The sequence below is a fragment of the Haliotis rufescens genome, unplaced genomic scaffold (assembly GCF_023055435.1).
Source record: "Haliotis rufescens isolate VD_foot unplaced genomic scaffold, xgHalRufe1.0.p SCAF_20, whole genome shotgun sequence".
Taxonomy (NCBI): domain Eukaryota; kingdom Metazoa; phylum Mollusca; class Gastropoda; order Lepetellida; family Haliotidae; genus Haliotis; species Haliotis rufescens.
The window spans coordinates 4,514,400-4,528,847 of NW_025963891.1; the positions used below are offsets into that span (position 1 = coordinate 4,514,400).

At 46.4% G+C, this 14,448-nt stretch overlaps 1 protein-coding gene across 1 annotated transcript; it reads right to left on the reverse strand.

The window, feature by feature from the left end:
* Positions 1-9,206: 9,206 nt before the first annotated feature.
* Positions 9,207-13,432, reverse strand: LOC124142747. Its single transcript, XM_048400986.1, has 2 exons — positions 13,316-13,432; positions 9,207-10,415 (listed from the first exon to the last, which is right to left on the reverse strand). The coding sequence occupies exons 1-2, from the start codon at positions 13,430-13,432 to the stop codon at positions 9,207-9,209; spliced, it is 1,326 nt and encodes a 441-aa protein (XP_048256943.1).
* Between the last annotated feature and the right edge of the window lie 1,016 nt (positions 13,433-14,448).

The window sequence follows — 14,448 nt, forward strand, 5'->3', positions numbered from 1 at the left end:
TCTTGTCACGAGTAGATCTCTAGTGCCTCATGTTTGTCTCTTGTAACCATCCCTGGGTCGGACCGGTCCCCAGCACCTTACGTTTGTCTCCTGTAACCATCCCTGGGTCGGATAGATCCCCAGCACCTTATATTTGTCTCCTGATACCATCCCTGGGTCGGACAGGTCCCCAGTACCTTCTATTTGTCTCCTGTAACCATCCCTGGGTCGAAAAGATCCCCAGTACCTTATATTTGTCTCCTGTACCCATCCCTGGGTCGGACAGGTCCCCAGTACCTTACATTTGTCTCCTGTAACCATCCCTGGGTCGGATAGATCCCCAGTACCTTATATTTGTCTCCTGATACCATCCCTGGGTCGGACAGGTCCCCAGCACCTTACGTTTGTCTCCTGTAACCATCCCTGGGTCGGATAGATCCCCAGTACCTTATGTTTGTCTCCTGATACCATCCCTGGGTCGGACAGGTCCCAAGCACCTTACATTTGTCTCCTGTAACCATCCCTGAGTTTAATAGATCCCCAGTACTTCATGCTTGACTCCTGAAACCATCCCTGGGTCGGACAGGTCCCCAGTACCTTACATTTGTCTCCTGTAACCATTAGATCCCCAGTACTTCATGCTTGACCCCTGAAACCATCCCTGGGTCTAATAGGTCCCCAGTACTTCATGCTTGACTCCTGAAACCATCCCTGGGTCTAATAGGTCCCCAGTACTTCATGCTTGACTCCTGAAACCATCCCTGGGTCTAATAGGTCCTCAGTACTTCATGCTTGACTCCTGAAACCATCCCTGGGTCGGACAGGTCCCCAGCACCTTACATTTGTCTCCTGTAACCATCCCTGAGTTTAATAGATCCCCAGTACTTCATGCTTGACTCCTGAAACCATCCCTGGGTCGGACAGGTCCCCAGTACCTTACATTTGTCTCCTGTAACCATTAGATCCCCAGTACTTCATGCGTGACTCCTGAAACCATCCCTGGGTCGGACAGGTCCCCAGTACCTTACATTTGTCTCCTGTAACCATTAGGTCCCCAGTACTTCATGCTTGACTCCTGAAACCATCCCTGGGTCTAATAGGTCCCCAGTACTTCATGCGTGACTCCTGATACCATCCCTGGGTCGGACAGGTCCCCAGTACCTTACATTTGTCTCCTGTAACCATCCCTGAGTCTAATAGGTCCCCAGTACTTCATGCTTGACTCCTGATACCATCCCTGGGTCGGACAGGTCCCCAGGGCCTCATGTTTGTCCCAAATACAAATAAAGTACATTTACACCGCACCTATTTCTTTCCTTGATACTGTAAACCAGCTTGTTCCTACTTAAGTGGTACCCCGCTCCTTTTCACTTACAGTATTGCTCTCCTTATTTGCGTGCTACCTCAATATGTGCTGAACATGCACTAACAAAGTATTCCTACTGGCCGTGAACTGCAATAGGATTAGCGGAATGTACAAAGTACATACTGTTTTGTTTGTTTGTTGTTTAACGACGCAGTCAGCAATATTACAGCTATATGACGGCGGTCTGTAAATAATCGAGTCTGGACCATACAATCCAGTGATTGACATCATGAGCATCGCAATTGGAATACGATGACATACATCAACCAAGTCAGCGAGCTTGACCACCCGATCCCGTTAGGTGCCTCTTACGACAAGCATAGTCGCCTTTTACGACAAGCATGGGTTGCTGAAGACCTATTCTACCCCGGATCTTCGCTGTACATACCGAGGCTTGGTTAGATTTGGCTGTGATTCCAACCACCCGTTGTTTGATGTCCCTACTTCAGCAGTAATCAGTTTAACTTTCCAAAGCCCGAGTTACCATCAACTATATCCGTGCTGTCACTTTTATGGCAGATCTGGTTTAATATGAAATCGATTTTAGAAACTTAATCATGATTGTAATTGGCCCTTATGACGCTACAGTCGATCAACGACGCCTTAGATAATACAAATTGCCCAATCTGCACAGCACCAGCAACACACCGCTTCTGAGAGGACATAAATGGACGATAACTCATCATCTGACGAGTTATCTAATACGATGTCCTCATTGTTAGCATTCTTTGTCAGCTCTCAATGACAATATCAAAGCAGGAATTATGTCAAATATGCGATTGTTGCATTCATAATTATGGCGATATTCCACTGCCAATTTCCTGTTTATGACTCGCAACAAAAGAGCTCTTGGACATGCATTTACTAATTAATGAGGCACCGTGTCACACAACATGTAGGTCATTAATCTGTGGAGTACGTCGTGTTGACAGCCTGGAGGCTTCTTGGGGACCAATCAGGGGATGCTATAGTTGTTGATATAGTTGTTCTGGTGATTACAATCTTGCGTTGAATGCGTCCATGAGCTCCTTGCACGCACACTCGTGAAGTCAGACATGCAGTCCAAGGACAGATGTACTCCGCAATGATAGCACCAGGATCAGGCGGACAGTTCGAGGACAGATGTACCCAACTAGGACAGTAAAACAATCAAGCGGACAGTTCGAGGACAGATGTACCCAACTAGGACAGTAATACAATCAAGCGGACAGTTCTGGGACAGATGTATTCCACCATGACAGTAATACAATCAAGCGGACAGTCCTAGGACAGATGTATTCCACTTTAACAGTAATACGATGAGTTCGACAGTTCTGGGACAGGTGCACCCAACTAGGGCAGTAATACAATCAAGCGGACATTTCTGGGACAGATGTATTCCACTTTAACAGTAATACGATGAGTTCGACAGTTCTAGGACAGATGTACCCAACTAGGACAGTAATACAATCAAGCGGACAGTTCTAGGACAGATGTATTCCACTTTAACAGTAATACGATGAGTTCGACAGTTCTAGGACAGATGTACCCAACTAGGACAGTAATACAATCAGGCGGACAGTTCTAGGACAGATGTATTCCACTATGACAGTAATACGATCAGGCGGACAGTTCTAGGACATATGTATTCCATTTTAACAGTAATACGATGAGTTCGACAGTTCTAGAACAGATGTACTCCGCTATGACAGTAATACAATCAAGCGACAGTTCTAGGACAGATGTACTCCACGATGACAGTTATACGATCAGGCGGACAGTTCTAGGACAGATGTATTCCAGTATGACAGTAATACGATGAGTTCGACAGTTCTAGGACAGATGTACCCAACTATGACAGTAGTACAATCAGGCGGACAGTTCTTAGACAGTTGTATTCCTTTATGACACTAATACAATCAGGCGGACAGTTCTAGGACAGATGTATTCCACTATCACACTGATACAATCAGGCGGACAGTTCTAGGACAGATGTATTCCACTTTAACAGTAATACGATGAGTTCGACAGTTCTAGGACAGATGTACCCAACTAGGACAGTAATACAATCAGGCGGACAGTTCTTAGACAGTTGTATTCCTTTATGACACAAATACAATCAGGCGGACAGTTCTAGGACAGATGTATTCCACTATCACACTGATACAATCAGGCGGACAGTTCTAGGACAGATGTATTCCACTTTAACAGTAATACGATGAGTTCGACAGTCCTAGGACATATGTACCCAACTATGACAGTAGTACAATCAGGCGGACAGTTCTAGGACAGATGTATTCCACTTTAACAGTAATACGATGAGTTCGACAGTTCTAGGACAGATGTACCCAACTAGGACAGTAATACAATCAAGCGGGCAGTTCTAGGACAGATGTATTCCACTTTAACAGTGATACGATGAGTTCGACAGTTCTAGGACAGATGTACCCAACTAGGACAGTAATACAATCAAGCGGACAGTTCTAGGACAGATGTATTCCACTATGACAGTAATACGATCAGGCGGACAGTTCTAGGACAGATGTATTCCACTATCACACTGATACAATCAGGCGGACAGTTCTAGGACAGATGTATTCCACTTTAACAGTGATACGATGAGTTCGACAGTTCTAGGACAGATGTATCCAACTAGGACAGTAATACAATCAAGCGGACAGTTCTAGGACAGATGTATTCCACTATGACAGTAATACGATCAGGCGGACAGTTCTAGGACAGATGTATTCCACTATGACAGTAATACGATGAGTTCGACAGTTCTAGGACAGATGTATTCCACTATCACACTGATACAATCAGGCGGACAGTTCTAGGACAGATGTATTCCACTTTAACAGTGATACGATGAGTTCGACAGTTCTAGGACAGATGTATCCAACTAGGACAGTAATACAATCAAGCGGACAGTTCTAGGACAGATGTATTCCACTATGACAGTAATACGATCAGGCGGACAGTTCTAGGACAGATGTATTCCACTATCACACTGATACAATCAGGCGGACAGTTCTAGGACAGATGTATTCCACTTTAACAGTGATACGATGAGTTCGACAGTTCTAGGACAGATGTATCCAACTAGGACAGTAATACAATCAAGCGGACAGTTCTAGGACAGATGTATTCCACTATGACAGTAATACGATCAGGCGGACAGTTCTAGGACAGATGTATTCCACTTTAACAGTAATACGATGAGTTCGACAGTTCTAGGACAGATGTATTCCACTATGACAGTAATACGATCAGGCGGACAGTTCTAGGACAGATGTATTCCACTATGACAGTAATACGATGAGTTCGACAGTTCTAGGACAGATGTATTCCACTATGGCAGTAATACAATCAAGCGGACAGTTCTAGGACAGATGTATTCCACTTTAACAGTAATACGATGAGTTCGACAGTTCTGGGACAGGTGCACCCAACTAGGGCAGTAATACAATCAAGCGGACATTTCTGGGACAGATGTATTCCACTTTAACAGTAATACGATGAGTTCGACAGTTCTAGGACAGATGTACCCAACTAGGACAGTAATACAATCAAGCGGGCAGTTCTAGGACAGATGTATTCCACTTTAACAGTAATACGATGAGTTCGACAGTTCTAGGACAGATGTATCCAACTAGGACAGTAATACAATCAAGCGGACAGTTCTAGGACAGATGTATTCCACTATGACAGTAATACGATCAGGCGGACAGTTCTAGGACATATGTATTCCATTTTAACAGTAATACGATGAGTTCGACAGTTCTAGAACAGATGTACTCCGCTATGACAGTAATACAATCAAGCGACAGTTCTAGGACAGATGTACTCCACGATGACAGTAATACGATCAGGCGGACAGTTCTAGGACAGATGTATTCCAGTATGACGGTAATACGATGAGTTCGACAGTTCTAGGACAGATGTACCCAACTATGACAGTAGTACAATCAGGCGGACAGTTCTTAGACAGTTGTATTCCTTTATGACACTAATACAATCAGGCGGACAGTTCTAGGACAGATGTATTCCACTATCACACTGATACAATCAGGCGGACAGTTCTAGGACAGATGTATTCCACTTTAACAGTAATACGATGAGTTCGACAGTTCTAGGACAGATGTACCCAACTAGGACAGTAATACAATCAGGCGGACAGTTCTTAGACAGTTGTATTCCTTTATGACACAAATACAATCAGGCGGACAGTTCTAGGACAGATGTATTCCACTATCACACTGATACAATCAGGCGGACAGTTCTAGGACAGATGTATTCCACTTTAACAGTAATACGATGAGTTCGACAGTCCTAGGACATATGTACCCAACTATGACAGTAGTACAATCAAGCGGACAGTTCTAGGACAGATGTATTCCACTTTAACAGTAATACGATGAGTTCGACAGTTCTAGGACAGATGTACCCAACTAGGACAGTAATACAATCAAGCGGGCAGTTCTAGGACAGATGTATTCCACTTTAACAGTGATACGATGAGTTCGACAGTTCTAGGACAGATGTACCCAACTAGGACAGTAATACAATCAAGCGGACAGTTCTAGGACAGATGTATTCCACTATGACAGTAATACGATCAGGCGGACAGTTCTAGGACAGATGTATTCCACTATCACACTGATACAATCAGGCGGACAGTTCTAGGACAGATGTATTCCACTTTAACAGTGATACGATGAGTTCGACAGTTCTAGGACAGATGTATCCAACTAGGACAGTAATACAATCAAGCGGACAGTTCTAGGATAGATGTATTCCACTATGACAGTAATACGATCAGGCGGACAGTTCTAGGACAGATGTATTCCACTTTAACAGTAATACGATGAGTTCGACAGTTCTAGGACAGATGTATTCCACTATGACAGTAATACGATCAGGCGGACAGTTCTAGGACAGATGTATTCCACTATGACAGTAATACGATGAGTTCGACAGTTCTAGGACAGATGTATTCCACTATGGCAGGAATACAATCAAGCGGACAGTTCTAGGACAGATGTATTCCACTTTAACAGTAATACGATGAGTTCGACAGTTCTAGGACAGATGTACCCAACTATGAAAGTCATACAATCAAGCGACAGTTCCAGGACAGATGTATTCCACTATGGCAGGAATACAATCAAGCGACAGTTCCAGGACAGATGTATTCCACTATGGCAGGAATACAATCAAGCGGACAGTTCTAGGACAGATGTACCCAGCTATGACAGTAAAACAATCAAGCGGACAGTTCTAGGAAAGTTGTATTCCACTATGACACTAATACAATCAGGCGGCCAGTTCTAGGACAGATGTATTCCACTATCACACTAATACAATCAGGCGGACAGTTCTAGGACAGATGCACCCAACTGTTGCAGTAATACTGCTCACTGCGGGGCTGTTATCGAGCTAAAGCCATGGTCAACCTTTATCAGGAAGCCATCGGTAAACGTTAATGGCTTGTGAGCCGTTCTTTAGTTAACATCAGAATCTCAAGGGTTGAAACAAAGGTGCTTAGAATTACTAACGTCACTTATCAAGACAACAGAACAAAATCAATGACATCTTTTGTGAGATAGGAACATATTTCTTTCGTTGCTCGTCTAAAATTAATGATCTGGAGAGCCACTATCGGATTTACTTTTTAAGTCGACCAAATACAACAGAGGGGACTCCGCTGACATTAGGACTCCAGCAAGCATCGGTGACATCGCATGGTGGAGGAGCCCTGTGTCAACATTGCCATGTGTGTATTCAGCTCTCGTCAAGCAGGCCAGTCAAGCAGACGCGTCAAGCTGGATTGTGTGGGTGTTACACATCTGCTTATGAGTGATGGTCAGTATTAATATACAAAGGCTTAGCTGTATACTAAAGTACATCCATTTCGCCCCAAGGCTGCATTAATTCTTCAAACCAGTCAAGAGAGTAGGGCGAGAGGAGAAAGCAATAACGATTATAATTCCGATTGTTGTAGGTGAGATTATTGCGATAACGCTGGTTAGGCAGGTAGAGTGGTCTGTTTGGAAGCACAAATAACATTGTTCTTCACTACCCATCAGTCTATAAGCCGCCTGTGCGTGATCAGCCCATTTAAGTCACGCCTGTGGCATAACATCAGTCTACTTGAGACCCGCGTTTGTCAGAGTTGATTGTGATGCTTTCCTACTTGACATTACTCGTCATGAAATCTTGTTATTTTGATTAACTATTCGCCGTCGTAATCTGTAATTATTACTACCGACAAAAAAAAGAACTAATGATTTGAATGCAGCCATCGTTGAGGTGTACGATCAAAATACCGTGGCGTTGCATTCATTTAACGCAACATCTCACCACAATGAGGGGGCACGGGTGGCCAAGTCGTTAGAGGCGCCGCGACTCGCTGTGCAGAGTTGCGTCCCTTTGGCACCGAGGATACCTTCTCACCAAGGACGCTCTCTTATCCCGGATGCGCTCTCACCAAGGACACTATCTCACCAAGGACACTCTCTCATCGGGACCTTCTGTCGCCTCGGACGTTCTCTCACTGAGGATAATTTTTCACCCGGACGCTCACGCAATGAGGATACTCTATCACCATGGACATTTTCTCACAAAGAACTCTCCACCACCCTGACACACTCTCACCCCAGATTCTCTCTCGACCCAACACTCTCTAACCTCAGATTCTCTCCCACCCCAACATTCTCTCACCCGGTCACACTCTCACCTTGGACTCTTTCTCACCCAGACCCTCTCTCACCCCGGACACTCTCTCACCCAAGACTCTCTGTCACCCCGACACTCTCTCACCCCAGACACTTTCTCACCCCGGACTCTCTCTCACCCCGGACTCTCTCTCACCCCGAACTCTCTCTCACCTGGACGCTCTCTCACCCCGGACACTTTCTCACCCCGACGCTCTCTCACCCCGGACACTCTCTCACCCAAGACTCTCTATCACCCCGACACTCTCACCCCGACGCTCTCTCACCCCGGACACTCTCTCACCCCAGACTCTTTCTCACCCCGACGCTCTCTCGACCCGGACACTCTCTCACCCCAGACTCTCTATCACCCCGACACTCTATCACCCCGACACTCTCTCACCCCGACGCTCTCTCACCCCGGACACTCTCTCACCCCAGACACTTTCTCACCCCGGACCCTCTCTCACCTGGACGCTCAATCACCCTGGACAACTTCTCACCCCGGACTCTCTCTCACCCCGGACTCTCTCACACCTGGACTCTCTCTCACCTGGACTCTCTATCACCCCGGACTCTCTATCACCCCAAACTCTCTCACCCGGACACTTTCTCACCCCGGACTCTCTATCACCCCAAACTCTCTCACCCGGACACTTTCTCACCCGGACGCTCTCTCACCCCGGACCCTCCCACACTGACACAACCATGTTCACAGTTTCACGCCGTAGACTCCTCCTGCACACTTCATCACACTAATTGGCCATGTATCGTCTCGCGTCACAAATGAATTGGTCATCACTTTCAGCTGTGATGGTCAAGCTCTGACATTCGCAACTGACCGATCAATCTCGCCGACTGGCGTAGTTGGCATAATGGTGGTCAGCAGACAAATTATCGCCACGCTTTACAACTGCGGCACCTGCACCGCAATCAACCCATCGGACTGAACATCCCCAGCAGGCACCGAGTCAGTGAGAGTACAGGGTAACCCCTCTAGGCAAGGTAAATAGTGGCCTCGTCAGACTGCACAATTCCTGGGGTCACCAGGTACCACACATAGAAGTCAGATTAAACGCTATGTAGGCATGTGATCAATAGTGGCCATTATCTCACTCTGACAAAATACCACGGTCAGATAAGATTGGAAAGTTTAAACACTTGTTTCAGTGGTAGTCTTTTACAAGCCGGTAGAAGCCCTTCACAACAGGGCGGTAGTAGCCCTTCACAGCATCACGGTAGTAGCCCTTCACAACAGGACGGTAGTAGCCCTTCACAACAGGACGGTAGTAGCCCTTCACAACAGGACGGTAGTAGCCCTTCACAACAGGACGGTAGTAGGCCCTCACAACAGGACGGTAGTAGCCCTTCACAACAGGACGGTAGTAGCCCTTCACAACAGGACGGTAGTAGCTCTTCACAACAGGACGGTAGTAGCCCTTCACAACAGGACGGTAGTAGCCCTTCACAACAGGACGGTAGTAGGCCTCCACAACAGGACGGTAGTAGCCCTTCACAACAGGACGGTAGTAGCCCTTCACAACAAGACGGTAGTAGCCCTTCACAACAGGACGGTAGAAGCCCTTCACAACAGGACGGTAGTAGCCCTTCACAACAGGACGGTAGTAGCCCTTCACAACAGGACGGTAGTAGCCCTTCACAACAGGACGGTAGTAGCCCTTCACAACAGGACGGTAGTAGCCCTTCACAACAGGACGGTAGAAGCCCTTCACAACAGGACGGTAGAAGCCCTTCACAACAGGACGGTAGAAGCCCTTCACAACAGGACGGTAGTAGCCCTTCACAACAGGACGGTAGAAGCCCTTCACAACAGGACGGTAGTAGCCCTTCACAACAGGACGGTAGTAGCCCTTCACAACAGGACGGTAGTAGGCCTCCACAACAGGACGGTAGTAGGCCTCCACAACAGGACGGTAGTAGCCCTTCACAACAGGACGGTAGAAGCCCTTCACAACAGGACGGTAGTAGCCCTTCACAACAGGACGGTAGTAGGCCCTCACAACATGGCGGCCGTAGCCATTCACAACGGGACGGTAGTAGCCCTTCACAACAGGACGGTAGTAGGCCTTCACAACAGGACGGTAGCAGCCCTTCACAACAGGACGGTAGTAGCCCTTCACAACAGGACGGTAGTAGCCCTTCACAACAGGACGGTAGTAGGCCTTCACAACAGGACGGTAGCAGCCCTTCACAACAGGACGGTAGTAGCCCTTCACAACAGGACGGTAGTAGCCCTTCACAACAGGACGGTAGTAGCCCTTCACAACAGGACGGTAGCAGCCCTTCACAACAGGACGGTAGTAGCCATTCACAACATGACGGTCGTAGCCCTTCACAACAGGACGGTAGTAGCCCTTCACAACAGGTACCGTTATAAGTCCTTCACAGCAGGACGGTAGTAGCCCTTCACAACAAGACGGTAGTTGTACTTCACAACAGGACGGTAGTAGCCCTTCACAGCAGGACGGTCGTAGCCCTTCACAACAGGACGGTAGTAGCCCTTCACAACAGGTACCGTTATAAGTCCTTCACAGCAGGACGGTAGTAGCCCTTCACAACAAGACGGTAGTTGTACTTCACAACAGGACGGTAGTAGCCCTTCACAGCAGGACGGTAGTAGCCCTTCACAGCAGGTATCGGTAGTAGCCCTTCACAACAGGACGGTAGAAGCCCTTCACAACAGGTACCGTTATAAGTCCTTCACAGCAGGACGGTAGTAGCCCTTCACAGCAGGGCGGTAGTAGCCCTTCACAACAGGTATCGGTAGTAGTCCACAAGAAACCTCGGGGAGTAATCACGCCACACAGAGACACAATAGGTCGTCAACGATTATATTGTCTTTATATTTTCTACTTGCACTTATGGATTAAATACGCAGAGAACGGTTACGTATGTTTCTTCATCATGTACTGAAGTGCATGGTATTTTGTTGTTTTGTGTTGTGTTTTATTTTTGTATTTATTAACTCGACGAACGTTTGAAAACCACGATGGCTTCCTGAAGCAGTGGAATCTAATAATCGTTAAGTAAATCTACACCGTATAAATTGCCTTCGTGTTACCGAAAACCATCCCTCCTGTGGGAATATTTAGTAAAAAATAGAAGTCGTCGATGTTGCTAATAGCAGCGCTGCAGTTGTCCAAGTAGTGGGGTTAATGACGCTCAATGAAAGGCGTTTAATGAGCGGCAATGGCGGTATCGCGTGAAACGCCCTACTGTGATATCACGCTGATTGATTAACACGTGTAAAACAATCTGCCACCGCCTGCTGGGGAATGTGTGGCCATGCTCAATACAAGGCACATCGTGTGTGCGGCCACCACACGGTTTTTGTCCAATGAACGGTTTTATATGTCCAATTTCTCCATTTACTTTTGACTATATTGGGTTTGTTTAGCTCAGTTTAATTCGACTGGGGCCCCTGTTGATGTACGACTTATCCGGCAACACCAACAAGGGTCTCACATAACATTCAGATTGACTTCGCTGTTCCTGTCGTTCTCCCACTACATAGAACATAGAACTTCCTTCAGCGTGAATCCTGCTACATGGGCAAATGTCGACGTCATCCTGGAACTGCAAGAACCTCACCATTTTAGAGGTCAGACAGATCTTGATCCAAGGGTGCCGTTGTACAATGCGATCGTAGTTCTAAGGTGATCGTAACTCCCATACCTTAACATCAACTAACAAAGAACGCCTACCACCACAACTACTCCATCTTACATCCCTCCACTTCACCATCACCATACCTTAGTGTTGTAAGACCACATCAACATCATCACTACTTCACCTTAGTGTTGTGAAACCACCTCCACTTCACCACCGCCACACCTTAGTGTTGTAAGACCACCTCAACAACACCATCACCACACCTTAGTGTTGTAAGACCACCTCAACACCACTACCATCACATCCTAGGGATGTAAGACCACCTCCACTTCACCACCGCCACACCTTTGTGTTGTAAGACCACCTCAACAACACCGTCACCACACCTTAGATTTGTAAGACCACCTCAACACCACCACCACCACCACACCTTAGTGTTGTAAGACCACCTCAACATCACCATCACCTTCCTTTAGTGTTGTAAGACCACCTCCACATCACCACTATCAAACTTTAGTGTTGTAAGACCACCTCAACATCACCATCACCTCACTTTAGTGTTGTAAGACCACCTCAACATAACCATCACCTCACCTTAGTGTTGTAAGACCACCTCCACATCACCACTATCACACCTTAGTGTTGTAAGACCACCTCAACATCACAATCACCACACTTTAGTGTTGTAAGACCACCTCAACATCACCATCACCACACTTTAGTGTTGTAAGACCACCTCAACATAACCATCACCATCACCTTAGTGTTATAAGACCACCTCCACATCACCACCACTTCACCTTAGTGTTGTAAGACCATCTCAACATAACCATCACCTCACCTTAGTGTTGTAAGACCACCTCAACATAACCATCACCTCACCTTAGTGTTGTAAGACCACCTCAACATAACCATCATCTCACCTTAGTGTTGTAAGACCACCTCAACATAACCATCACCTCCCTTTAGTGTTGCAAGACCACCTCAACATCACCACTACTTCACCTTAGTGTTGTAAGACCACCGCCACATTACCTCCACATCACCAACATCACACCTTAGTGTTTCAAGTTTCACCAGTACAATTGAGAAACCCTTTGGTCAGTTGTGTTTTCCCCTTTTCCCTTTGGTCAGTTCTGTTTTCCCCTATGGTCATACCATACATCTAAATGTGGTTGTGTTTTCCCCTTTCCCCTATGGTCATACCATACATCTAAATGTGGTTGTGTTTTCCCCTTTCCCTATGGTCATACCATACATCTAAATGTGGTTGTGTTTTCCCCTTTCCCCTATGGTCATACCATACATCTAAATATGGTTGTGTTTACCTTTTCCCTATGGTCATACCATACATCTAAATATGGTTGTGTTTTCCCCTTTCCCCTTTGGTCAATTCATACATCTAAATATGGTCAGTTCATACTTCTAGATTAGTTTTTGATTTCAGTTTTCAATATTGGCGGTACACTCTAGGACAAATTATAGAGATGCAAAGAACCTTCGTTGCTCATGCCTGGTCGTTGAGAAACCCACTTGTAAACCAAGTAAACATTCATATGGCAGGCATGGAGTTGTGGTTTGACTGTGTTGTCAGATCGTTGTCTCCAGGCCAGCAGCCCAACAGGATAAAGCGAGAACAGACCTTGAGGCGTCCCACACCGCAGACCCCAGCACCCTTTGTATGAGTCTGGGTAAGCAGCACGTTCCTGTAAGCCGACATCATCTCCATACTGTGAGAACAGGTGCCCTTTAAGCTCATGTTAGGCAGATCATCGCTTGTCCCTGCTCTGAATTCCGATGACAAACTGGAAGTCTTACACCATGAAGAAGGTGGGGCCAGCGATTACATTCATTGAAGATTATTGGCAAGTCTGAAGTTGTGTGTGATCCCGTCATTGATGTTCCTGTCGTGTCGATGACTCTGTAGCGTCGTCGCTGCTCCCCGCAATCCCACGACGTGACAGCCACAGCACCATCGCCAGCTCCGGCAGTGGCATAATCCAGTCTTTCCACACACAAGGTCAACGAATAACCACGTAATACGCCTCAGCATTTTTGTAAACCAATTTCTCCAAGATCGGCGCCTTTTCTTCGATTTGCTCAAGTAATGTTAGGATTTGTAAACGGCGGTGTGTTTGTGGGAAAGATGTCTGCTAAGTACTTCTGGAAGCTGGGCTGCGCGGTATTCACCGTGTACTTAGCTTTAGTTGATTGATCTAATTACATGGACGTATCAACGCTTAAAGTGTTTACATGCATTTCTCCATGAGCCCATTCAGCAGCCTTCCACTTTGTGTGATGCGGGGACCTCCAATCACAGATGTGGACAAAATACAAGCTCGACTGCTACTTTCATCGGCTGTTGATGAGAACCAATTACGTCCACGCATAGCGTCCACACAGCCGTACCCCCTCATTCAGCCCAACCCTCAGGGTTGTAGGATTGTGGTGCTGTGTTGGATCAGGGTACACCGTTAACCAGCCATCGCACCATCTACTCACAAATGTTGGCCTGTATTTAAAACTGCATTTAGCAGAAACGAAATTAAAAGGAGCATGCTGGGCTCTCTTGGGAAACATCTTCGTTCAAATATTACTGGATGTCCTCAGACCATTACGCTGCGTTTTTGTTCCGTCTCTCGTGTTCAATACTTTAACCAAGTCAACAACTGAGTTCTGCAGCATTGATCAGTTGCTGATTCAACAACTGGTTGCAAAAGGACAGTTCTTGACCACGGGTCAGTCTTGACCTTCTACAACTGATCACCGCTTCAA

Bases quoted from the DNA above. Each gene is read 5' to 3' on its own strand.
- LOC124142747 (XM_048400986.1), bottom strand. From the start codon at position 13,432: ATGAGCTTAAAGGGCACCTGTTCTCACAGTATGGAGATGATGTCGGCT. The intron at 10,416-13,315 runs GTCTGTTCTCGC...CCTGTTGTGAAG, and splicing joins GCGGTGTGGGACGCCTCAAG to GGCTACTACCGTCCTGTTGT.